Here is a 23,778-nt window from a genome sequence, read left to right on the forward strand (position 1 = left end):
CCACAATATAAATAGTAAACTTAGACGCTTAGAGCATTACAGACCTGCTATAAATAGCAGCCGGACAACCCTGCTCCCTAGAGCGAATCTAGGGCCCTCAATATGGCTTCAATCCTCGCTCTCCCCAAAGCGCAAATAAGTGCAATACTTTTTTCATTTGCTGGGAATTGAACCCAGGCTCTTTGGATCATGGAAATCTCAGAACCGAACCAGTCAACCATCTAGTTTTTAGATATTAGTCGTTTTTGATTTTTCAAATTATATACCTAAAAAATAACGCATAGATCACTTTCATCCGCGCGCCTGCAGGTAACGGGCGGGCGGGCGGATAACTACCTACTAGGCGGGCGGGCTATTACATAATCAGCCCGCCCGCCCGCCTGCCGCCCACGCCATCATGCGCGATCGAGCCTGCGCCGAAGCCTCGTACGCGATCAGCGCATAGGGCACCCAGCTTGCCAGCGCGAAGAGCACGTTATTGGACCCGAGCAAGAGCGATAGCGCAGTCGCAGCGGAAGGCGACTGCTTGGCGAAGCCAGCGAGCGCGAAAGTGCCCGTCAGTGAGGCGGCAAGGACCACGAGAGCTGGTTTCCAGACTTGGCACGTGAGGACGTCGCGCATGCGTGCGAGTCCGTTGCCGTGGTGGATTTTGACAGCGTCCTCGTCGGCGTCGGCGCATAGCTCGGTTTCGGGGTGCTGGCTTGTGACTGTGTTTGCGAAGCGACGGCAGACGGAGATGGTTATGAGAGTGCTCAGGACGTGGTGTTGAAGAATAATGCTACGCGGGACATGGCGGCTGTGGATGCGGATGCGGATGGTGAGGTCGATGGCTGGCTGTCTGGGATGCCCGTGTTACCAGGCTTGTCGTCTGGAAACATGTCAGTGTGGTAAACGTGTTTGCTTTACGTTGTGGATCATAGGCCACTAACATATGCGGGTAACCAGCCTAGAGGTTTCAAAACCTTGGTCAGCATCGTGATTCGTGAAATCAATCAGTTTCACTGCCCGGAGGTCATCTACTCACACGCTCGTGTAGTTTAATACCAAGAACCAAGCGAACCATGACACCACCTGTATCCTGCACACTTGCCGCGTCACGGGCGGTAGATTGCGTGCCTTCTTGAGCATCCGAGAGACGTGAGCACGCAGCGAAGTGTTCTTTCCGGACCTCGAGGAATGAGCGTCTGAGACGGGTTTGGCGGTTTTGGTGAAGGCGACTACTCCCAGTAGCAGCGCCAGGACGGACATAATGGCGATACCAAGGCCCTAGAAAGCCGGATGGAGTATGAGACCAATCAGAGCGACAAAGATGGAACCCAGGACTGAAAAGCGGCTTATCCACAAACTTGCGTTGGGTTGTTGGTGCGGGCCAAAATGATCGACCACGGACGCGCGGAGGCCCATCTGCAGCGGCAGGATAGAAAAGTTGAGGGCGTAAATGCTCAGTCCGGCGATGATGTGCGTCGTTGCCGTTTCGCTGCGGCCGTGGGTCAACAGTCCTGCGAGAGGTTGAGCGGCGGCAAGGAGCTGGAAGAAAACGATGGTGCCCAGGCCGCCGAGGAAGATGAACGGCTTGCGCTCGCCATGATAGACGTCGCTGAGGGCCGCAAAGATGGGTGGGCTGACGAGTCCTGCCAAGGGCCCCGACATGACGAAGATGGGCATCTGGGTGTCTGGTACGCCGAGTGACGATAGGTAGGGCACGACGAAGACCTGCTGGACTGTCCACGCGATCTGTAGTCTTTTGTGATTAGCCCATTTCTCGCAACTGATGTGAAGTTGTCGCCTACCCGAAGAAGGGAACCGTGAGGAGGAAGAAGTCGCATCTGCTCGTCTCATCGTCTTTGGTTAGCATTGACAGTGTGTCCTCCATAAGCGGAGCATTGCCCGAATCCGAGTCTACATCTAGATCCATCGTCAAAGTTGTCGAGTGGCGGAAGGTTTGGGAGGTATTTTGGAAGCTGTCGCGTGTCGCATGATGATTGTATAGGGAGTCGGGCTCCGGCGCATTTGCGATTTGTGATGTATTCATGGTCTTTGGAAAGTGTAAGAGAAGTAAAGTTGAGGTTGATGTTTGGAAGGGAAGCCCTTATAAGTTTATATCCACGATACTTTTCGCACACGGGAGTAGGCAAAGTATCAGTGAAACCGTGTAAAGGTATTTTTATATCTAGCCCCCACGAAACACATTACACAGAGTCGTAAGAAGGCTGAGCAACCGCATTGTTTAACCTATATACGTTACCTGTTCAAGGGCCAAACCCATTGGCAAAAGGGTAACACAACAAAAAGGATACCTGGATACCTCTGATTCTCGTCGCGATATTACGTTGCGAAGTTATAGCACGCAACCGCAGCAGGCGTCGTAGCAGCAGGCGTCGTAGCAGCAGGCGTCGCAGCGAGCGAGTGCGACAACAGCAAGCGAAGCAGGCGACAACAGACGAATTATTCAACAGCAGTAGGCAAAACAGGCTACAGTATCAGGCAAACAAGGCGACAATAGACGAAGCAGTCGACAGCAGTAGGCAAAACAGGCAACAGTAGCAGGCGCAGCAGCGTGTAACACTGACAACAGCGTATCCAACAAAGCGACCGCCCGCCTGCACGGCGAGCACGGCGAGCAGGCTGAGCGGGCTGGGCCGCGCACAGCGTTGCCTCATGAGCTGCTAGTTCACCAGCTTCGTGACGCGCATTTTGCAGGGCTGCAGCTTCCAGCCCGGGGAGGCGATTTCGGCGAATAGGCGCGTGAGGTGATGGAGGAAGGCGCTGAGGAAGCTGGGGGCAGTGGATGGTGTGTTGCTGAGATAAGTATGGGAGTAGGAAGACGCGCTGGTAAGGTAGGTGGGTGGGTGGGTGTGTTACCTAGTAGGGACTTTGCCACCACGTTGCCACACACGCACGCACGCACGCACAGCAGACTGCCTTCCTGCGCTCACCACGCGCGCCCGACCCAGCGCTCCATATACCGAGCCCTACCACAAACGCCCTCACCACCCCAGGCATTCATCTGTAGATGGCACAACGTCAGCGCAAAGAACCGCCCCTGCTCGTCCGTAAGACAGCTCGCCTCATACGCGTCAACGTGCGCTTTCAAGAACCAGCGCCCCCGCTTCCGCCTCCGCACCCTTGACGTCCGCCAGAACAAAGACCACCACCCGCGCGGACGTCGCGCGGACGTGTAGATAGTATCCGCCCATGGCGCCAACGGAGGCGGAACAGAACGGCATGGAGACAAGATACGTGGAGAATGAACGGCGTCGTTGTGCCATGCCGGTGCAAGAATTTGTGAGAAGAATGGAGAATAGTTTGCCGCCCACGCGCTGGGTGATGCGCAGCCGTAGCGTAGCGCGAAGAAGGAGCTTAGCTCTAGTTCCTGGGTAGGCGAGATTTTCTTGCGGGTCTCTATGTAGAGTGCGTTGTGATGACGAGAACCATGGAAGCTTGATAGATCCTGTAATTTGGTGTTGAACGCGGCTGCGGCGTCGGGGCGAACGTAGGTGGCTAGGCGGCGGAGAAGAGTCTCCGGGTCGGTTGTTGCTTTGGGCGTTTGGTGCCTTGGTGCTGCAAGAGCGCAGCTTTTTCTGGAAATGCACTGTTTGTGCCGTCGTTCGAATGTTAGTCCTTCTGCGAAATCTTTGGGGTCACAGACGTAGTCGTCCTCGTTTGGTATTTTGCTAGGATTCTTTATGATGTTTTGTGGTATTGATCATGGATTGAGTTGGTTTGCAATCGTCCGGCGGAAGAAGTTAGCTGTGGCAGAACTGATGATACAGCGCCACCTCCGCATCTAGGTTTGAGACCTTCTGAAACCACAGGGCTGTCTTGACAATTCGGATGCTGAACCGCATCGGGTCCAGGCGCCTAACCATAAAATGGTCCGTATATGCCGTTGCTACATGGGTTAAACGAACTCACCAGACACTACTGTCACAGTTGCTTAGAAACAACACGCCATCAGGAACATCCAGAAAGGATCTTAGGATTTCGATGAATGATGAATGGGTATCAAGCTGGATCTGCCTCACCTCCTTCCTCTCTGCTCATAATTTGGCTGATAGCGCCCTGTAGCAAACATGCCGCTCCTCTTCCCCGCGCTGATAGAAAAGCCATCGCGATTAAGCTTCGTCGCAAGATTCTCTTCAGTAATCTCCCCTCCCTCAGGTGAGTTCTCACCGCTGCTCAGCAGCGTGCATTTCCGAATATCAGCACCCGCTGCCATGGCGGGATTGGTCAGGTCGCCAATGGCCGGTGCCGTCATCTCGAAGAAGAAGCTGTTGGGATGCGCGTCTCGAGCAATGGGAGGCGCGTCTCTTGCAGCACTGGTCTATGCGCGACGCGAACGTCAGCACAATGTAAGACACGATCAGCTCACAGCACAAATCAATGGACCTCGTGCATTGGCCCAGTCCTTGTCCGCTTGGCTTTGCGCTCTTCCTTCTTCGCCCGAGCCTTCTCGATGATTCGTTTCTGCGCATTCAGCTCAAACTCGCGGTCCATCTTCAGCGTGTTCAGCTCTTTTTCGACCGCCTCGTTCACGTCGATCGCCTCTTTACGCCTCTGCATCCGTTGCCTTAGCTCTTCTTTAGCAGCCTCCATTTCCTGCGTAACGGCTCTCTCGAGGTCTTCCTTCGTCTTCACGCCATGCTTCCGGATTAGGTCCTGCGCAAACTTGTCGTCTTCATCGGACGCGGGTTCTGGGCCCCCCTCGTAGAGCCCCTTGTGGTGCGTGAGCCGGATGCCAGGGATTTCCGACTTGAATTTCCGCCGCGAGTCGTCCAACGCGAGAGGCAACTGGTCCGCAGTGATTTCCGGGCGGCTGGCTAGGTATGCGGGCAGTGGCTCCTTGACTTCAATACCATCGCTGACGGGCGGGTTGAGCACGACTTTCATCACGCTATCTTCGTATGAGCGGCGGTAAGGGATTTTGCGCTCAGCCGCCTTGGGCTTGGGTGGATAGGTGTCGACGTCCATTGGGTCATCGCCTTGGGCGGACCGAGGGATGGAGCCGGGCGTAATTGGTTCGGGAGACATGACAGTAGGGATATTCAGTCCTTCCAAATCTTTCAATCCTCCAATGGATTATTCAACGATGAGTTCAAAGGAATCCTTGGTTGCTGATAGTGGATCGATAGGCAGGCAAAGATGGCGGGTTGAGGGCAGCAGCAGTAGATCGGGTATCAAGCCTGACAGTACCTTGCAATGAGTGTCTTTCCCGGCCCTGGGTATCAGGGTAGGCGAAGGAATGACTGGAGAAGGTGAGGTTACGAGATTGAAGCTGATGACGCTAGGCGATGACATAAGCCTCCGCAAACGCACGAGCCCCCATCAGCTTCAGTTGCAGATCCCCAGCGAACGCCTGCGCTCCCTTCGACGAGACAACTCACGTCCGACAACCCAACAAGCCTCACACAACACATACACGCACAGAGACACGCAAACGCGCGAATCCACGCACCGAAAATGGTGAGATCGACCTTTCCCTGGAACCCTCGACGGAAGCTAAAGCATTCTCTCTCTAGGCCGACAAGCTCCGCACCCAGCAGCAGCTCGAGAACCTGCAAGCCCGCTACGTCGGCACCGGCCACTCGGACACGACCAAGTTCGAGTTCACCAGCAACATCAAGCGCGACTCGTACGCCTCGTTCATCGGCCACCCGCCCATGCTCTCGTACATGGCCGTGGGCGCGGGCGTCTCGCGCGAGCGCATGCGCCTCTCCATGATCGACTCGATGATTCGACCCGTCGGCCCGCCGCCCGAGGTACAAGACTAGCACCTGTTGCTGCTGCTCCCTCCGTCCTTCCTCCCCTTCTTCCCCTCTTCCTACTCCCTGTCGTTGCTGGGCCATGGTGATATTACACGCGTAGGAAGAGGAGCTGCGCCATAAGGACATCCAGCCCCAGTTCTTTGGCAAGAGGGCCGAGTTGGACATGAAGGACCACTTTTCGACGCGGGGCGAGGAGGCTGTCCAAGCGGAGTTTGAGCGCGAGCATGAGCGCCAGCTCGAGCGCATCCTCGCGCGTAAGGCCATCGCCGCGACCCTCGCTGAGCGCCTTCGCAAGCCTGACGCCTCCAAGTCCAAGTGAGCGCTTGCGGGTCGTCGTCTGTCGCGCTGGGGCGCACAGGCTGAGGTTGGCCCCGCTTGACTTAGGTATGTCCACGTCGAGCATGGTATGCCGAAACGGTACTAACGTGGCGCCGCAGCAGCTCTCACTGGACTTTCATACTTCTGGGTTTGACGGAGTCGTTGGTTTGGATATCGGGTACGGCGCAGTGTTCTCGGGTGGATATCTGGGTTGGAGATACACTGGCAATGACAATTCTCGTACCTGCAACACGGTACTGCACATGCAAACTTATGAGCAATCAACTCTCTTCTTGATTCGCCGGTCTTTTTCTTCATGCCAAAATGTGCCATAAACACCCGAGCCCAAGGCAATCTCTCTATCATGCTCAATGCTCAATGCTCAATGACTGCCTAGCCCAAGCACCATCTCTGCGCAAAGACGCCACCAGCCATCTACAACGTGCAAAAACAGCCGCCCCCAAGCAACCTCCTACGCATCTATTCGCTGTCGCTCGCACTGCCCGTGGGCCCATCATCCTCATCATCCTCGTCCACGACATCATTGCCAGCCATCATAGCAAACTCAGCCTTCTGCAGCATCTGGCGGAGCTCGGTGTTGCGGGGGTCGGCGAGGTCGACGGGCCGCAGCTTGGCCTTGTTGCGTATCCGCGGGTCGCAGCCGGCGTCGATGAGGATGTCGACGATGGGGTGGCCGGCGTCGACCCACTCGTCCTTGGCCAGGCTGTTGACGTAGCGCACGGCCTTGTGCAGCGGCGTGTCCTTCTCCATGCGGTCGGCCTCGTCAATCTCGAGCCCTTCTTGGTCGAGCAGAACGTCTAGGACCTCGTCTGTGGCGGGGGAGAAAAGAGAGAGCGTCAGCAAATCCGAACATTCAAACAAACAATCTGACTACTATCTCCAATGACAATGACGGAGGAAGGGGAGGAGGAGCAGCAGGGATTCGCGGGCATCCAGGAAGACTCACAGCTGCCGTTGGTCGCGGCCACATGCAGCACACCATTGCCAATGCCGTCGCGCGCCTCGTTCAGCGTCTTGGCGACGTGCTCGGTGGCCTTGTCGCCGCCGGCCGCGGCCAGCTCGCCCAGCACTTCTTCCAGCAGCGACGTGTTGTTGCGGCGGCAAGCCTCCATGAGGAGCTCGCGAGGGGAGGCGCCCTCGTCGGCCATGGCTGCTGCTTGCTGTTGTTGTTGGTCGGACGGTGGGTTGGGTTGGGTTGAGGTCTGCGTTTACGCGGGGGTGGTTGTTCGCGGGGCAGGCAGGCAGGAGGGACGGGCGGCGATGACGGCGCTCGTGTGTGCTTGTGCTTGCGTTGCTTGCTTGGTGTGGGCGCGTGAATGGGAGAGGTAAGGTTGTTGTTGTGGGCGTGACGGGAGTGAGGGCTGCTGCTTGCTGCGGCGGGCCCGGCTGGTCTCGGGGGTGATGCGGGTTGGTAGTGGGCTTCGTATGCGGGCGGCGGGGCTGAGCTCACTCAGGAGGAAGCGGAGTGAGGCGGCGCGCACGCGGCGGGAGATTGCGACGAGGTTGGCAGCTGGGCTACGTGGATGAATGAGACGACGTCGGGCCGTGGACAATGACGAGAGCAGCAGCAGTTAGCTAGCATGGAGATCATCGATCCGCGTGGAAAGGAGTGTGAAGAAAGACTCTTGATTGACGCAGCCCGCCGCCGCCGCCGCCACCGTGAATGCCCGCTCTTGTATCTCCTTTCGGACGCGTTCATGCGAGTTTATCTGCATAACCGTTGGCAGCGATCGCGTCTCGAACCTCTCCAACCACCGATGCGCCGCGTCGCCATGTCTGAGGTTCGCTTGCCGTGCTCTCCCCTGTCGCCCCCAGGACGGCCACGACATCGGGACGGAATCCACTCGGGCGGCGCGGGCCCGGTGGAGCTTTTCCGCCCCAAGGCCCCAGGATCTCCGCGCTTTCTGGAAGATGATGGATCGCCCTTGGCCCTCTCTCGCTGTTCTCCCGGGCGACGTGTGGTGATTGGAAAAGCTTGTTTGCTTCTTGTAGATCTGGTCTGCCGACAAGCTTATACATGGACATGAGACTATTCTTTTTGTGCCATATTCAATTCTGATACAAGTTGAAAGTTGAAAATTTACCAATCTTCTGAAGCCATTCGTTCACCCATCAAATGTCAAACGTATATGGTGATACACTTGCTTCATGCCCTTCTACTTTCACACACTTGTACTTTCCTGTAAGGCTCGTTCCCCTATCTATTTTTATACTTTGGTACTATTTTAATTCTTCTCGTGCCCTTCTAACAATTTATCGCTAATTATATACGGACCATCTCCCTCACGAAGTACGCCCAGCTACCCAGACATGAAGTACTCCCACGCCGTACGTATAACAAACCATAGCAAGTAGCAGTGACAAGGCAAACAAACCACCGCGAGCCCAAGAGAATCATTGATTCCTGTATCCATCTCCACAGTCTCAATGCCATCCCAATAAGAAAAACAAACATTCGCGCCCGCACAAACAGCCAACCCACGTCCCGCCATGCCACCAATGAACCCGCCCTCACCTCCACAGAGCCACCGAGCCTCCACGCCCACAATGTAACTAGCGGCATCCACGCTCCCCAACCCCAAGTCCAGGCCCTCGCAGACCCGCACCTAACCAAATCCCCAGAGTCACATACAAATCCTATGTACGAAAATAGCAGCACACCTCAAGCCCCAAGCCCCAAGCCCCGAGCATTCCCATTGGCTCGCCCAACACCACGATCCCTTGCGCACCCCGGGTAAGGTAAGGTACCTACCTAGAGCAGAGTAGGTAATCCGTAGGAGTACGTAAGCAAGCATAAGCATAAGCTCGCCCATGGCGTCATCGCACATACGCCCACACGCCATGCCACGCCATGCCACCCAAGGGCGAGGGAAGGGAGCTCCCTCCCTCCCGTCCGCAAGTGTTACTTTTTGCTTGCAACCACGGTTCATCATCGCACGCTGCCAACTGCCTGCTTGCTTGCTTCGCTGAGACGACAGACAGTGTGTCCCCCGCCATCTTGTCACTGTCCAATCCGTCTCGTTCGTCCTTTGTTTGCCTACCACCCACCCTATCTACCTGTACCACGCACAACAGTACAGTACCTACCTACTCACTCTTTCGCACAACACAACGCAACGCAACGCAACGCACCTAGCACACAACCATGACGCACGTCGTCGACCGGCTCTCGCTGACCGGCGCCCCCACGGCCGCAATCCCGCACCCAAACTCAACCTACGACGCCGACACCGTCACACCCAGCAGCACCCACACCACCACCACCACCACCACTACCCGCACCCCCAACAACACGACCATCGAGCGCACCGGCACCAGCGCCAGCCTCGCCTCCGACTCTCGCGCCCGCGCAAGCACCTCCGCCTCCAGCTCCAGCGTCAGCTCCAACAGCGCCAACAGCGCCACCGCGCCCGCGCCCGCGCCCGCGCCCGCGCCTTCCAGCCACGATGTGGCGCCCGCCGCCGCTGCGCCAGCTCACGTCCAAGACCACCGCCACCAACACCATCAAGAGCACCAGCCGCTCGTCGACGACCTGCTCGCGCTATACTCGTACCAGCAGCAGCCCGCGGCGGCCGCGTTCGCGCGCTACGCCCCGGACGCGACGTTCCGGGACCCCGTGAGCGTGGCGCATGGGCGCGCGGGCATCGAGACCCTGTTTACGCGCATGGGGAAGCTGTTTGCCGAGAGCAGGACTGAGGGTACGTATACATACACACCCTTGGTGCTTTCTTCTGTTGGTTTTTATTGTTGTGTGTGAGCCGGAAGAGAGCTGTTCCGGGCAGCGGTGGCAGCAGCTACATCCGGCCGTTGGCTGGTTATCGATTGTGGCTGGATGGGGATGGGATGGGCGCTGCGCGTTGTAGATTGGCGAGTGCCAGTGGTTCAGCGCAGCTGCGCAGGGCGCAGCGCGGAAGTGCGCGGCTGAGACTTGGGGGTCAATGAGTATGGGGAAAGAACAAAGTGATTGACTTTGGATGCACAGACTATCACGTCCTCGACGGGACGACGCCGCAAGAGCTGCACCTGGATCTGACGCAAAAGTACGTTTTCAAGTCGTCGATCCCACTAAAGGAGAAGGGCTCGAGCAGGTCCGTCACGTCGAAGATCGCGCTCAAGCTCGACCCTCGCGACGGCAAGATTGTCGAGCATATTGAGGAATGGATTCATGAGGTAGGTGGCTGAGCCGTCAACTCCACCGGCGGACGTCATGGCTGACGCGAAATGCTTCGTATTTGTGTGCAGCCGAGCGACGATGGATTCTTCGGGAAGGTTCAGAAGTTTAGGAAGAAGATGGATGCGGAGCTGGTGGAGAGCACGGTGACGAGCGACGCGTGAGAGAAAGATGGTACTATGGTGGTGGTGACGTGGTGACGCGGTGACGCGATGACGCGGTAACGAAGTGCATGCATGACCCATGAGACAGGACCGAAGCATAAGTGAAACGACTCTCTGTTTACTCTGTTGCTACATTTGTGCGTGATGCGGGTGAGGGGATGCACTGCGCGTGCCGCGGCGCCGCCGCGCCGTATTGCCAAATTCACGCTGCGCTCACTTTCCTATCAGATCTGGCGGGCTCGTGGATCGTTTGTCGATCGGCAGCGCACGGGGCCAGGGGCTACAAGAGGCAGCTGGGCCCAATGCTGGTGATGTGGATAAACGACAGGGCGGCTGTTGCTTGCGACAACATGCCAGCTGGCCGAGCGGCCTTTTTCCCTCATGTCGCGTTGCTGTCGACAGTGATTGCTTTCCATCTCCGGGAAATTGAGCCGACCGCGGACGGACATGAGAGAGATGCAGCCGGCCGATTGGGCGGCTGCTGCTCGGCAAGCACCGCCAGTCAGGCACGCACCCTTCGTCAAGACCGATCGCCGGCGCTGGCTCTGACGCCTTCTTCAATCATCCTGCCGACCGTGTCGGGCATGATGATCTCTCGCCGGAAGTGTTCCTGCTGCAGCAACTGCAGGGCACGCAGCGTCGGGCCCGGATGCCTGGCAGTGCCGGACGCGTTAGCCCGCTCCACAATTGCGGCTGCGCCGGGTAGAGCAACTGAGAGAGAGTGTGACGTACGTGAGGTACTTTGCGTACTTGGGCTGCCTAAAGTACTGCAGGTAGTCGAGGTACGCGACGAAATCCGGGTTGTCGAGATGCTTCTGGGCGGCGAGGTGGTTCAGGTACCACGGGTTCGCCAGACATTGCACAAACTGTGAGCACGCGAAGATGGGAAGGTGAGCAAGCGCATGGCATGAGGATTTGTAATGGGAAGGGATCTCACCTCCAGTTCGAGCTCGAAGCGGGAGTACCCACCATAAAGCGGCTCTGCAGCCTCGGGTGCCTGGGCCATTTGCGCGCAAGGGTTCGTCGGGGCGGGAGGATGGACGGAGGGAATGGGTGGATGTGCAAGTGCGAGCCTGCGAGGGAAGTGGCCAGAAGCCGGGGCGTCAGCTGACGGGGCCACTGCCGAGGCCGGGAGGCCGGTCAGTGATGGGCGCAGCTGGCTGGGGCGGTTACGAGGGCCGATGGAAGCAATATTATGTGCGAATGCGAGAGTGCACGACAGACGGCAAAAGAAACCACCAAATGCTGCTTTCCACGCGCCGGGTTGCGAGGACGGGCAAGCCATTTCCGAGCTTCAGTCGAGTTTGTTGGTCCAAGCACGGGTCTGGCTGCACCAAAAACGCCCTTCCCCGCACGCGTTCTGGATCTTGGCTCAGGGACCCTGATCACCGGCCAGGAGCATCGGGAGCGGACGATGACGAAGATATACTTTTGAGCGGTCATTGATGCGGCGACGGGCGGGTGTATATCATGGAGGGGGAGATGTCGTGACGGAGAGCCGCGACGGCGGTTCGCTTGGGCTGCTTGCCGGGTGCGAGACATGCGAAACCCTGCGAGGAAAGAGAAGTCTCTCTACTCTTCTTCTCTCAGGAGGGAAATGGAAAGTCGAACGAAAGAAAGATAATTGCGGGCGGCGCTCGGCCCTACTCCTATTACCCACCGCATCCCCTAGTCTGTCGCGGATGCATTGGGATCTGCCCAACAGGCAGGGCCCTGACTCGCGCCGCGTCCGCCTGCACGCCTTGGAGAGCTATTCCACCTTAGCAAAGAGTGCTTGCGGGCTTCGCTCTTGCCCTCTAAATAATTATTCTCCCCCCTCTCCCCCCCATCCCGCTCTCCCCCACCTCTACATACTACTACATACCTCGTTGTTGTTGCCCCGTCCGCCGCAAACCATCCCCGTTTCACCGTGAAGCAATCCTACCGGCCGACTCATCCTACCTTCGCATAATCCGCATTCTTGCCCGCCCAAGCGTCGCTTGAGCAACAGAAGGGACACAGGACGAAACACCATCTCCGCCTGTCCGCGCAACCTCTCATCTCGTCGCGACAAATCTCCTCCCCCCCTTTGTCAGTGGTCGATCCCAATCCTGCTGCCGACAATCATGTCGCTGGTCCAACCCACAGTTCCAGGTGCGTTCGCTCCCCTGTCAGACAAGTTGCCATCGCCCGTTGTTTCAGACATCCTTGCTCCGTGAACATGTCCTGATTGCCCTTCTCCTACAACTAGAGCGCCGACCCTCGCCCGGCCTGTCGCTCAATCTGAGCTCCAATAACCCTTTCCGCCGCGCTGCTTCGCCGGGCATCCCCTCACCTGCGTTGTCGACGCCCGCTTCGCTCATCACGCCCCGCACCACCATCCCCCGTCCTGTTTCCCGCAACAACCCCTTTCTCGACGACTCTCAACAACTACAACAACAACCAAACTTTGCCAACTTTGGTCAACGCTCGCCCGCCTACGACACCATGTCCTTTTCCTCGTCGCCTCAGAAGCCCACCACCTACGGCACCGCCGCCGAGGAGCTCTTTGTACGTCTCTCTCCCCGCCAGTCCTTGTGTCACGCAAAGCCCACGCTGCGCGACCACGCACCGCGCAAGTCTTGCGCGTCTTCCCCGACCTTTTCTCGCCGACTCCCTCGCCTTCTCTCCCCACCGCCGTCTCCGCCATGGCGCCGCTCGAGAGATTCGTCGAATTCACCCGACTGTTTGCTGACTACCCGCGACCACAGAGAGAAATGAGGCTCGACGACAAGAAGCCTTCTGCGCCGAACGGTAAGTAGACTGAAGCGACGTGGCCGGTGACGCATCGCTGACACGTTGCAGGTGCGACCGAACGCCGTCCCCCGCCTCACCGAAACGGATCCGGCCCCATCCGCCCTCCCAGGCCCGGTGACGAGGACCGCCGCCGTCGTCCGCCTCCTCGCCAGCGTGGCGACGATGAGCTGGACATTTTCGCGAGCCCTCCGCGCGACCGTGACCGCCAGCAGATGAGGCGTCCTCGCCGCAACTCCGAGTCTTCCGTCATGGACACCAAGGCGATTGAGGACGAGCGCAGGCGCAGAGAGAGGAGGCGCCGGGAGAGAGAGGGCAAAGACAAGGATCCTCGCAGTGGAAAATCCTCCAAGCCCGTCAAGAAGCCCCAGGGCCTTGACATCATCGACAAGCTCGACGTTTCGGGCATCTACGGCCCCAGCTGTCAGTGAAAACGGCCCCTTTCTTTGGAATTCCTGTTGTGACTGACTTTCTGCTACAGTGTTCCACCATGACGGCCCGTTTGATGCTTGCAATCCGCACCGCAACCGCAAGAAGGATCACCGCGCTCCCATGGAGGCTTTCCCCGTAGATTCCGCCAACAACGCCATGGGCGGTGCCGGCCCCGTGAACAAGCACATCAACCTCGACCAGTTCCACGGTCGTGAAGCTGAGGGTTTCGCCGAGTGGTCTACGACGAACAGAACTGCTCCTCCTCCCGAGAATGAAGACATTGGCACCCTCAACATCAGCGGTGGTCAGGCCAACACGTGGTACAACCCCAAGGCCGCCATTGATTATGTCCACGGTGACGAGTCGGCTGGTCTGGGCACGAGCACTTTCCTGGACGGCGCGCCTGCGAGCAGAAGGGATATTGAGCGCCGCGAGTCCGAGGCTGAGGCCCAGCTGAGGGCGGGCGAAGGCCTCGGCCGCAAGAAGTCTCTCGCTCAGCGCTTCCGTGGCAAGTCCCAGCCTCGCCGCGAATTCGGCAGCCAGGGCCGCATCCAGTCTCCCGAGGCCATGTACGAGTGGCAGCGTGTCAACCAGACCCCGCAGGACGAGCTGCCTCCTCGTCCCGGTCAGACTCAGAGCGCGGGCGGCCTCGGCAAGATGCAGGAGAGGAACCCGTTCTTCCAGGACTATGACGATCCCTACGAGAGGAAGGGCGCGAGCATGAGGGTCGCCGAGCAGGGCCGTACGCGCACGCCGAGCTCGCCCGGCAACGGCCTCGAGAGGTCGACCACGGCCGACAGCTTCGGCATGCCGCCTCGCGGCCCGCCGCCGGAGCCCAACCGCGACACCAAGCCCATCGGCCTGCTCGGCCGCATGAAGAGTTTGAAGGGCGGAAAGCGTGCTCCTCCCCGTCCCGAGAGACGTCTTTCGTAAGCACCTGACTAGTCAACGCGTTGGATAGCGTATGCAGAAAAGATGTTACTAGTCGGTTAATAGGGAATCTCCATCCCGTTCTCGGGTTCTCGGCCTCCTGCGCCGCTATTCTCCTGGCAAGAGGGCCCAGCACCCGTCTGTCCAGCAACTTCAGACAATCGGAGACGAACAGGGGCAGATGTTTGCTTGGCAGTACGATGACCTGAGCTCATCGGACGGGGAAGGTCCTGAGAATGACGCGAGCGTCGCGGGCGCCTAGGGGCATGGGTCTGGACGCGGCTCTAACCCCCGCTCAATCCTTCATTTGGGTGTCGTTTCACTTTTCCCACTTTCCCCACTTTGGTTTTTTGTACTATTTTCCTACGGCATACAACAGATCCCGGACACTGGTGCGGACGGCGAAGGGGCAAGACGGGTCTGTTTTTAACAAAGTTTTTTTTTGCGCATCGGACGGCGGACGGGGGGCTCGCCATTTTCCTTTTCTATCCCCGGCGAAACAAAGGGTTTTTTGTGTTTTCTTCTTTCTTTTTTCTGCGGTTCTCTTTTTCTTCTTCTTCTGATCTTCAGTTTTTTGGCTTTTTTATTACACGGTTGCGCGCGGGGCACACATACACACACAGACAAACACAGCTATCTCGGCAGTTGGACGGGGGGGCAGGCAGGGGCGATACACGAGGAAGCCGTTTGCAGTTTTCGGTACTTGGACAAGGGGTGAGGGGGAATTCTCGACTCTAGGTTTGGGTGGCGATGGGTAGTTCGGTTCCGTTCGGTCCGTCGGTCCTCCTTTTGAGAGCAAGCAAAGGTTTCTTCTCCCCCCTTCCTGCGGCAGAGCGGGCTGGCTGGCTGGCTGTGGACGACGCACGGGCGACGCGGGGGACTTATATACACAGCCAGCTTTACCGAGCGACCTGTGGGCGGGCGAGCGAGCGAGATGGGGGGCTCTTTTGGGACGGCGCGAGATTGTTCTAGGAATAGCATAGCGAAAACAGGAATTCGAGGCTTTGAATCATGAGTTGGTGGTGCGTGTGTGGTTACCTAGGTGGTTGTCACGCGATGCTCTGTGAGATGAGGAATTCTATGGGTTGTTCGATTGCACTCCCTTGCTTGCTGAAGATATAGCGTGGCTTTCTCACGCCCGTCCAGACTCCAGAGCGACATGACGACAGGTATCCGTAGATACATACGTAGACAGGACGTCTTGCACCTACATACATTGGGATTTGCCACTCCTACGCGTCGAAGTACTCTCAAGTCTACGACAGCCATCTAGCTGGTACCTAGAACCACGACGACCACCACCAGACCTCACACGCGCCACCATCCCCACCACCACCACCACTAACAACAACAGCAACGACCGCACACGCGCACGCGCACGCGATATGCCACCACCTTCTTCCCGCTGCTAGATGGATGAATGCATGGACGGATAAATGCACGGATGAGCTGAGCAGCCACAACGCTCCTCCGCGCCGTCAGCACCTGCATCCTCTGTTCTAGTTCGTGCCCACCACCACCACCACCTCCGTCTCCCCCACTACCATCCCCGCCGCCACCAACGTCAGCGCGCCTGACACCGCCATCGCTACGCTACCGCTTACTACGCGCACCGAAAGAGGAGCGAGCGCTCACGGGGAGGAGTCGAGTCGACGATGCCGGGTTTTGCTCCTACTCCAGGTAGCACGCAGGCGCCAACGCCGACGCCAACGCCGGTGCTGGCGTCGCGGCTGTACGACGTGCGTTGTGCGCGTGACGCCAGCGCAGGTGAGAGAGCTAGGCTGGGCTCGGGGTGCGAGGCCGTAGATGAAGTGCTAGAGGGGGGCGTGGACGCGGGCGTGGGGGGCTGCGTGGGGATTACCGGGACGGGGAGTGGGAGTGAGATGGGGCGGGCGAGGGAGGTATGTCTGTCTGTCTGTCTGTCTTTTGCATTGCTTCTGCTTTTACCTATGTCTTCAACTTTCTTTGGTTGGTGTTTGTGTTATGAACCTATGTATGTATGTCTATTCTAACCACCATCTAGCTCGCCTTCGCCTTCCTGACGACGTTTCTCCTGGCCTCGTCCGCCAACTCCGCCGTCTGGATCGATACGACAGGCACGCTCGACGTGCTGCGCTTGTACGACGTCATTCTCGCGCGGCTGCGGCTTCGGCAGCGCCATGTCACCTCCACGGACCCGAACCAGGACCAGGAGCAAGAGCAGGAGCAAGAGCAGGCCCTCGAAGCCGCAGCAGTAGCCGCGCTCGACCGCGTCGCGATTATGCGGGCGTTTGACTTTGCCGGCGTGGTCGAGGCGGTGGGGGAGGTGCGCGAGCGGCTGGAGGGGGGCGGAGAGGACGTGGCTGTGGCAGTGGCAGTGGCTGAGAAGAGCGAGGGAATGGTGAATGAAGAAGAAGAAGAAGAAGAAGAAGCAGAGAAGAAGAGCCAGTCTGTAGAGCGAGCTGAGCCGGCGCGGGAAGAGAGCGCGCGCCGCAGGACGGGCCTGGCGCGCGTGCGGAGCACGATTGCGGACAGCGAAGACGAGGGGGAGGACGAGGACGAGGACGAGGACGAGATGCTGCTGGATGAGGCGTCGGCTGTGTTTGATGAGCCTGGACACCATGTCGACAAGAAGGAGCAGCAACAGCAACAACAACAACAGCAGCAAAACACCACCACTTCCCCACTCCCGCCACAAACGCAACCGCAAACGCAAACGCAAACGCAAACCCCAATCCCACCCCCAGGCCCAAAACCAGGCTTCCTCCTCCTCCTCGACAACCTCGCCCAAGTCACCGCTCCCCAGCTGAAAGCAAACTACGTGCAGAGTGCGTGCCTCTTTCCCCTCCCTCTTCCTCATTCCCACTTTCCTCCCTCCCCACCCAACCAACCAACCCATCAAAAAAACCAAGAACACAAACAACTAACACCCCCCACCCCCCAAAACAGCATCAGCAAACCTAACGCACCTCCTACGCGGCCTCGTCGCGCTGACCCGGGCGCACGCGCTGCGGACGCTGCTGCTGAACTGCACGCAGACGCACTCGCAGCCGCCAGTGCCGCTGCTCGCGCACGTGCTGCCTCGGTTTTTGGATGTTGATATTTTTGTTGGTGTTGGGGGCGGATTGCATGTGGGAAAGGGTGGTAGTGCTGGTGCTGGAGGCGATGGGGTAGGAAGAGAAGGGGATGAGGTCGAGGTTGTGGTTGTGGGGGATAGGTTTGGGGGCAGGGTTGGGCGGCGGGGATGGTGGCAGTGATAGTATTAGTGAGGAGGTGTGAGGGTGGGTGGGAAGCGGACTGCGCGTCGGGCTACCTAGATGGGCGCTCTGGCGCCAGGGACATCTGGCTGCAATTGTGCTTGCTTGCTCCTGGAGTTCGGGGTCCGGGGATGGGGAAAACCTGCACGCGTGCATACCTATTGCGTATACAACTTCACGCGCGGCGCTCTTCGTCTCTTTCTCTCCGCCTCGCGCGCATGCCGTCTCTGCGCCCTGCAGTCCACGCATCACTAACACACACACACACATACCTCAACATCAGACAGAAGCAGCAGCAGCAAGCAGCAAGCAATCCTGCATTCCTCCATTCTTCCACCCCCATTCCCAAATATACACTCCCATCCATTCCCACCCACTCCCACACCACACACCAATCTAATAAGCGCCATTGCTCTCGCGGCGGCCAAACCAGCCACGGCTCACGTTCTTGGTCTCCGGCGCGCCCTCGAGCAGGCCCAGACTGCGCACCTCGCTAGGCTTGGGGGCGTCGGCGGGGCGGCCGTTGCCGGCGGCCTCGGCTTGGCGGTAGGCCGACTGCATGGCGAAAGCTTTGGCGTACTGTGCGTGCGTGCGAGCGTTAGCGAGCCATTCCTCCAATGTCGCGAGCGAGCTTGGGAAGCAATGGGTGGGGATTGAGGTTGGGATTGAGGTTGGGATTGAGGACGCACCTCCTTCTTGTGGTGCAGGCACTCGTAGTAGTCGTCGAGCGGGCCCAGGCACTTGGCCTTGCCGGCCGTGTTGTCTTCCGACGAGTTTGTGACGTAGCAGGCCAGGACCTCTTGCCAGAAGGAGAAGCAGCGCGAGGGGCCTAGACGGGATCAGCGTGTGTTTGCGCGTGCGCGTGGGTGGGCGTGTGTATGGTATGGTATGGTATGGTATGGACGGTGGGAGTGCGCGCGCGCGTGTGGGCTGTGGACGGACGGGGCGTGGGTGTGCGATGTGCGATGTGCGGGTGTGCGCAAGGGCATTGCGCTCCAGGGAGTGCTCGTACCGCCGTTGAGACCGTAGCCGGAGGACATTGTGTAGGTCGGTAGGATCGTTGGAGGGTTTCTAGGCCGGCGTCGTCGTGAGAGAGCTAGGTCTCTCTCTCTAGGTATCGCGGGCTGGGCGCTGCGAGGTGAGGTCGGGGCTTGGCGTGTTACATAAGCTGCGTCTTTCATTCGTCGGCGCGGAGGTGCTCGGGGGTCGGGGGGTCAGGGTTGCTGCGCCGCTGCTGCGTTCCATCATTCCATTTTGCTATGTACCGAGTAGTTAACTACAGGCTGATGCTGCGCTTGTCTTCTCTCTGCCCGTCTGCTGTCTGTCTGACCTCGCAATGCCTATGGATGGCTCTGGCTGCTGTTCATCATGGCCGCTGCGCCCTCTTGATTACTACGACGAACGTGTGAGCGGAATCGTTCCTCGGCCACATCACCCAACAAGCCTCACTGTTGCTCTCCAGCCCTCCATCCGCCGCCGTCCTCGTGCGACGTGCGCTACCCGATAGCTACCCGTCGCCCGCTATCCGATGCCCTCCCGACACCACACCCACATCACGCCCAGCAGCCCCGCGCTCTGTCCCCGCGCCGCCGTGGCTGGTGGTGGAGCTGTCTGTCCATGTTAACAATCAGGCGGGTCCCTGCCGTCGGCATATAATGGCATTGGCTCGTCGTCCCCATCCACAGCTCCAACACCACCACCCTCTCTCTCTCTCTCTCGCTACCTACCGTCACCACCACCACCACAATGGCCTCCTCGTCCAACTCGGCCCCGCCGAACCACAAGTTCGATCCCAACTTCACCCGCAACGTCATCAATGCTACGGGCCCCAAGGCGTCGCCGCGCATACGCCAGGTCATCGGCAGCGCCATCCAGCACCTGCACGACTGGGCGCGGGAGAACGAAATCACCGTGGACGAGTGGATGTCCGGGCTGGAGCTGGTGCGTGTTTCCCAGTGTCTACCCTACTCTAGCTTGTCTCTAACTCTTTCTCTCCCGCAGATCAACGAGGCCGGCCGCATGTCCAACGACCGCCGCAACGAAGGCCAGCTCGTGTGCGACGTGCTGGGCCTGGAATCGCTCGTCGACGAAATCACGTACAAGCTGGCGACGTCAGCGGCGGACGCACCTACGGCGACAGCCATCCTGGGCCCCTTCTGGCGGGCGGATGCGCCCAAGCGCGCCATGGGCGAGACAATCGTGCACGGCATCGAGGGCGGCGACCACACGCTGATGCACGGCGTGGTGACGGACTACCTGACGGGGGCGCCGGTCGAGGGCGCCGAGCTGGACGTCTGGCACACGGCGCCCAACGGGCTGTACGAGCAGCAGGACCCCGACCAGCCCGACATGAACCTCCGCGGCCGCTTCACCACGGGCAAGGACGGCCGCTACAGCTTCTACTGCTTGCGGCCCACCAGCTACCCCATTCCGTTTGACGGGCCCGCAGGCACGCTGCTCCAGCTGCTGGACCGCCACCCGATGCGCCCGGCGCACATCCACTTTATCGTGCGTGCCCCTCTCTCCCCGCCCTCATTCGCGCACTCCTTCTCTTTTTCTAGGTACCAGAAACTAACCCTTCTCTCTCCCACCCGCAGGTCAAAGCCCCCGGTTACAAACCCATCATCACGCAGATCTTCGACCGCGCCGACAAGCACATCACGGACGACGCCGTCTTCGCGGTCAAGGACTCGCTGATTGTCGACTTCAAGCCGCTGCAGGGCAACGACAGGGCGCAGTTCGAGCTGCCGTACAACTTCCGGCTGGCGACGTACGACGAGGCCAAGGGCAACGACCTGAAGGGCGCGACGCCCGCGAGCACTGCCGTGTAGGAGGAGTGAGGGTGGAGGGTGTGTGTGAGTGTTGGTGTGGTGGTGTGGGGTGTGGGGAGGGTGGGTATATAGGTAGTTATGGGAAGAGGGATTTTGTGTGCTACGCACGCACGCAAGCATGTCAGGGATGTAGATAGATATAAATGCCATCAGCACGATGCGAACAACCTACCTAGGTACTCCTACACAGCTCGCATCGCAGACAACGCGGGGCAACCTACTCCTAGCAACCCCAGACGCAAACATACAAACCCGCCTCTAGCCGGCCGGCCGGCGCACCCCGCACCGCGCCGTGCCGCCCAAACCAAACCCACAGACCGCATCTACCCTATCCATTCCACCATTCCAAATTCCTCCTTGGATGCACCCATACCCGTACGCGTCCCCGCACCCGCGTCCCCCTACCCTATCGGACAGCTAGGTAGCTCACACCGACGGGCGACCGGTCGCAGATCCGCGTCCCCGCGGCACGTGGTCGCTGGCGCGCACGCCCTATGCGCGACATGCCATGCCATGACATGGCGGTGGGCGGTGCCGGGGGCGGGGTATTTATCTACGTAGGTAGTACCTCACCATAGGTAGGTACCTACCTTGATCCCCTCCCGTTACTCTTTCCTTCTCTCTTCGTTCGCCTCTCTCCTGCCCTCTCCTGTCCTCTCTCCTTCATCCAAGCCGCCATGGCCTCCCCCACGCCCCCCACCCACCCCGCCGCCTCCGCCGACGACACCACCACCATACCACTAGGGCAGTACCTCTGGGCCCGGATCCGCCAGCTCGGCACGCGCAGCGTCATCGGCGTCCCCGGCGACTTCAACCTCCATTTCCTGGACCATATTGCGCTGGTGCCGGGGCTGCGCTTTGTTGGTGCTGGCAATGAGCTTAATGCTGCTTATGCGGCTGATGGGTATGCGCGCGCCGCAAGCTCTGCAAGCTCCGACTCCTCCGCCTCCCCCCCAGGCGTCCTCGTAACCACCCACGGCGTCGGCGAGCTCAGCGCGCTCAACGGCGTCGCGGGCGCGCACGCCGAGCACATCGCGGTCGTGCACGTAGTCGGGCAGACGCCGCGCGCACTGCAGCGCTCCCGCGCATGCATCCACCACGGGCTGAGCAGCGAGGCGCCGGGGCCGGACCACCAGGTGTACGCGGGCATGAGCGAGAAGGTGCGCATTGCTGCGGCCAAGCTGTGGGATGTGGACGATGCGCCGACGGAGATCGACCGCGTGCTCGCTGCTTGTGTCCGTGGGAGGAGGCCCGTGTACGTCTTCTTGCCGCTGGATTTGAGCATGGAGCGCGTGCCGCGGGCGCTGCTGGAGCGGCCGCTGGATCTCGCGCCGCCGGAGGGGGATGCGGCGGCGGCGGCGGCGATGCTGGACGAGGCTGCGAACGCGATTCTGGAGTTGTTGGGGAAGGCGAAGAAGGCGGCCGTGTTTGTCGACGTGCTCACGGCGCGGCATGGTGGTGCGGGCGCGGCGAGGCGGCTGATACGGCGGCTGGGGCTGCCGGTGTTCAGCTCGAACATGGGGAAGGCGATTGTCGACGAGACGGACCCGCTGTTCGTGGGGTGTTTGAACGGAAGGATGGGGCGGGCGGGCGTGTTTGAGCGGCTGCAGGAGGCGGACCTGGTCATCTTGCTGGGGGATCTGCCGGGGGATACGAACACGGGGTTTTTTTCGAGGGGGTTGGGGGACGAGAGGACGGTGTTTGTTGGGCCGTTTGATGTCAGGGTGAGTGAGTGGCTGGGAGACTGTCGTTGTCTCTACGCCTTGGACGACTGGAGGAAGTACCTGTTGTATGAGAGGACTTGCTAACGCGATACCACCCACCCACAGATCAACGACAAGACCTACGCCCCCTGCCCACTCGCGCCCCTCCTCACGCGCCTCCTCGCCCTCATCCCCCCCACGTACACCCCACCCACACCGGCATTCACGCCGCTCGCACCCGCACCTCCCTCACCCACACCCGCCCCAACAGCACCCCTCGCGCAAGCGCACCTCTGGCCCCTCATCGCCGCCCAGCTCCTCAAGCCCCACGACATCGTCCTCGCCGAGACAGGCACCGCCTCGTTCGGCCTCGCCGACACGCTCTTCCCGCCGCACGTGCAGTGGCATGCGCAGAGCTACTACGGGAGCATTGGGTGGGCGACGGGCGCGGCGGCGGGCGCGGGCGTCGCTGTGCAGGACGGGTTGGCCTTGCCCCAGGCGGAGGGCGGATCGCCCCTCGTGGCGGAGGGGAGGGTGGTGCTCGTGACGGGCGACGGCAGCTTCCAGCTCGCCATGCAGGAGGTGGGCACCATGGTCAAGCACGGGCTGCCTGTTGTGATAGTGCTGGTGAACAACGGGGGGTATACGATCGAGCGGATTATTCATGGTGCGGGGCAGGGTAAGAATGTCTTTTTCCTTTCCTTTCCTTTCCTTTCCTTTCCTTTCCTTTCCTTTCCTTTCCTTTCCTTTCCTTTCCTTATCCTTAACCTTAACCCTTTCTTTCTTCCTTTCGTTGTGTTTTCCCTGATTGGGTGGAGATGGGGATATGAAGAGGAGAAGCTAACATTTGTGTGCACAGCATACAACGACATCAACCCCGCCGCGTACGCGCACCTGCTGCCGCTGTTCCGGCACCCGGCGCCGAGCTCGCATTATCGGCGGTGCAGCACGTTTGGGGAGCTGTCTGCTGCGCTCAAAGAGATCGAGGCGGCGACGGCGGCGGCGACGCAGGAGCCGTCCGCGGCGCAAGAGACGCAGGATGCTGGCGCGGGGACGGAGAGGCCAGAAGGGGCAAGGCAGCAGAACGTCCAGCTCCTGGAACTCATCACCGACAAGCTCGACGTGCCGTGGCGGCTCATGGAGACGATCAAGTCGATTGGGCCGCACAAGGTTGCCGAGTTGGAGAGGGAGGGGTTTGCTGTTTAGGCTTGCTGTTTAGGTTATGTTTTGGTTTTTAGGAAAGGGTTGGGGGCGAGGCGTTTTGGATTTACGCGTGTGTATTTATACATGGATGTTTCCATTGGCGACCGAGCACGGACAACACACTCGCCAGCCATCATTCCCAATCTTTCTCCCACGGCCCACTCTACGTCCGTGATGGAAATATCAGAAGCGCGCAAATCCCACAGCCCAAACGCAACCCAGCCTAGCCCAG

At 59.5% G+C, this 23,778-nt stretch overlaps 12 protein-coding genes across 12 annotated transcripts; 6 read left to right on the plus strand and 6 right to left on the minus strand.

Moving 5' to 3' along the window:
* Positions 1-1,308: 1,308 nt before the first annotated feature.
* On the minus strand, positions 1,309-1,740 carry K452DRAFT_215034 (uncharacterized protein; the record flags this gene model as incomplete). Its single annotated transcript, XM_033536235.1, has 1 exon — positions 1,309-1,740. A coding segment is annotated over one exon (432 nt), but the record flags the coding sequence as incomplete, so codon positions are not given.
* A 2,254-nt stretch (positions 1,741-3,994) lies between these two features.
* K452DRAFT_292639 (uncharacterized protein) lies at positions 3,995-5,219 on the minus strand. Its single transcript, XM_033541410.1, has one exon. The coding sequence runs from the start codon at positions 5,029-5,031 to the stop codon at positions 4,381-4,383; it is 651 nt and encodes a 216-aa protein (XP_033391858.1). The 5' UTR covers positions 5,032-5,219; the 3' UTR covers positions 3,995-4,380.
* On the plus strand, positions 5,200-6,084 carry K452DRAFT_302992 (uncharacterized protein; the record flags this gene model as incomplete). Its single annotated transcript, XM_033542666.1, has 3 exons — positions 5,200-5,205; positions 5,520-5,759; positions 5,866-6,084. The coding sequence occupies 3 exons, from the start codon at positions 5,200-5,202 to the stop codon at positions 6,082-6,084; spliced, it is 465 nt and encodes a 154-aa protein (XP_033391859.1).
* A 276-nt stretch (positions 6,085-6,360) lies between these two features.
* On the minus strand, positions 6,361-7,745 carry K452DRAFT_362724 (uncharacterized protein). Its single transcript, XM_033546529.1, has 2 exons — positions 7,051-7,745; positions 6,361-6,913 (listed from the first exon to the last, which is right to left on the minus strand). The coding sequence occupies exons 1-2, from the start codon at positions 7,250-7,252 to the stop codon at positions 6,564-6,566; spliced, it is 552 nt and encodes a 183-aa protein (XP_033391860.1). The 5' UTR covers positions 7,253-7,745; the 3' UTR covers positions 6,361-6,563.
* A 569-nt stretch (positions 7,746-8,314) lies between these two features.
* On the minus strand, positions 8,315-8,714 carry K452DRAFT_292642 (uncharacterized protein). Its single transcript, XM_033541411.1, has one exon. The coding sequence runs from the start codon at positions 8,594-8,596 to the stop codon at positions 8,405-8,407; it is 192 nt and encodes a 63-aa protein (XP_033391861.1). The 5' UTR covers positions 8,597-8,714; the 3' UTR covers positions 8,315-8,404.
* Positions 8,715-8,925: 211 nt separating this feature from the next.
* K452DRAFT_362725 (uncharacterized protein) lies at positions 8,926-10,548 on the plus strand. Its single transcript, XM_033546530.1, has 3 exons — positions 8,926-9,802; positions 10,087-10,274; positions 10,347-10,548. Exons 1-3 carry the CDS (start codon positions 9,250-9,252, stop codon positions 10,437-10,439), a joined length of 834 nt encoding a protein of 277 aa, XP_033391862.1. The 5' UTR covers positions 8,926-9,249; the 3' UTR covers positions 10,440-10,548.
* A 411-nt stretch (positions 10,549-10,959) lies between these two features.
* Positions 10,960-11,445, minus strand: K452DRAFT_302995 (uncharacterized protein; the record flags this gene model as incomplete). Its single annotated transcript, XM_033542667.1, has 3 exons — positions 10,960-11,092; positions 11,172-11,305; positions 11,377-11,445. 3 exons carry the CDS (start codon positions 11,443-11,445, stop codon positions 10,960-10,962), a joined length of 336 nt encoding a protein of 111 aa, XP_033391863.1.
* A 1,768-nt stretch (positions 11,446-13,213) lies between these two features.
* On the plus strand, positions 13,214-14,693 carry K452DRAFT_140769 (uncharacterized protein). Its single transcript, XM_033535403.1, has 2 exons — positions 13,214-13,634; positions 13,693-14,693. Exons 1-2 carry the CDS (start codon positions 13,427-13,429, stop codon positions 14,574-14,576), a joined length of 1,092 nt encoding a protein of 363 aa, XP_033391864.1. The 5' UTR covers positions 13,214-13,426; the 3' UTR covers positions 14,577-14,693.
* A 1,535-nt stretch (positions 14,694-16,228) lies between these two features.
* K452DRAFT_302997 (uncharacterized protein) lies at positions 16,229-17,831 on the plus strand (the record flags this gene model as incomplete). The annotated part of the gene is made up of 4 exons (XM_033542668.1): positions 16,229-16,474; positions 16,597-17,380; positions 17,502-17,769; positions 17,819-17,831. The coding sequence occupies 4 exons, from the start codon at positions 16,229-16,231 to the stop codon at positions 17,829-17,831; spliced, it is 1,311 nt and encodes a 436-aa protein (XP_033391865.1).
* On the minus strand, positions 17,767-18,902 carry K452DRAFT_292649 (uncharacterized protein). Its single transcript, XM_033541412.1, has 3 exons — positions 18,822-18,902; positions 18,499-18,638; positions 17,767-18,388 (listed from the first exon to the last, which is right to left on the minus strand). The coding sequence occupies exons 1-3, from the start codon at positions 18,847-18,849 to the stop codon at positions 18,206-18,208; spliced, it is 351 nt and encodes a 116-aa protein (XP_033391866.1). The 5' UTR covers positions 18,850-18,902; the 3' UTR covers positions 17,767-18,205.
* A 230-nt stretch (positions 18,903-19,132) lies between these two features.
* On the plus strand, positions 19,133-20,781 carry K452DRAFT_259546 (uncharacterized protein). The gene is made up of 3 exons (XM_033538498.1): positions 19,133-19,750; positions 19,811-20,317; positions 20,407-20,781. The coding sequence occupies exons 1-3, from the start codon at positions 19,556-19,558 to the stop codon at positions 20,638-20,640; spliced, it is 936 nt and encodes a 311-aa protein (XP_033391867.1). The 5' UTR covers positions 19,133-19,555; the 3' UTR covers positions 20,641-20,781.
* Positions 20,782-21,137: 356 nt separating this feature from the next.
* Positions 21,138-23,588, plus strand: K452DRAFT_292653 (uncharacterized protein). Its single transcript, XM_033541413.1, has 3 exons — positions 21,138-22,364; positions 22,470-23,022; positions 23,203-23,588. The coding sequence occupies exons 1-3, from the start codon at positions 21,318-21,320 to the stop codon at positions 23,547-23,549; spliced, it is 1,947 nt and encodes a 648-aa protein (XP_033391868.1). The 5' UTR covers positions 21,138-21,317; the 3' UTR covers positions 23,550-23,588.
* Positions 23,589-23,778: the final 190 nt, after the last annotated feature.

The sequence above is a fragment of the Aplosporella prunicola genome, assembly GCF_010093885.1.
Source record: "Aplosporella prunicola CBS 121167 unplaced genomic scaffold K452scaffold_59, whole genome shotgun sequence".
NCBI classification, from domain to species: Eukaryota; Fungi; Ascomycota; class Dothideomycetes; order Botryosphaeriales; family Aplosporellaceae; genus Aplosporella; species Aplosporella prunicola.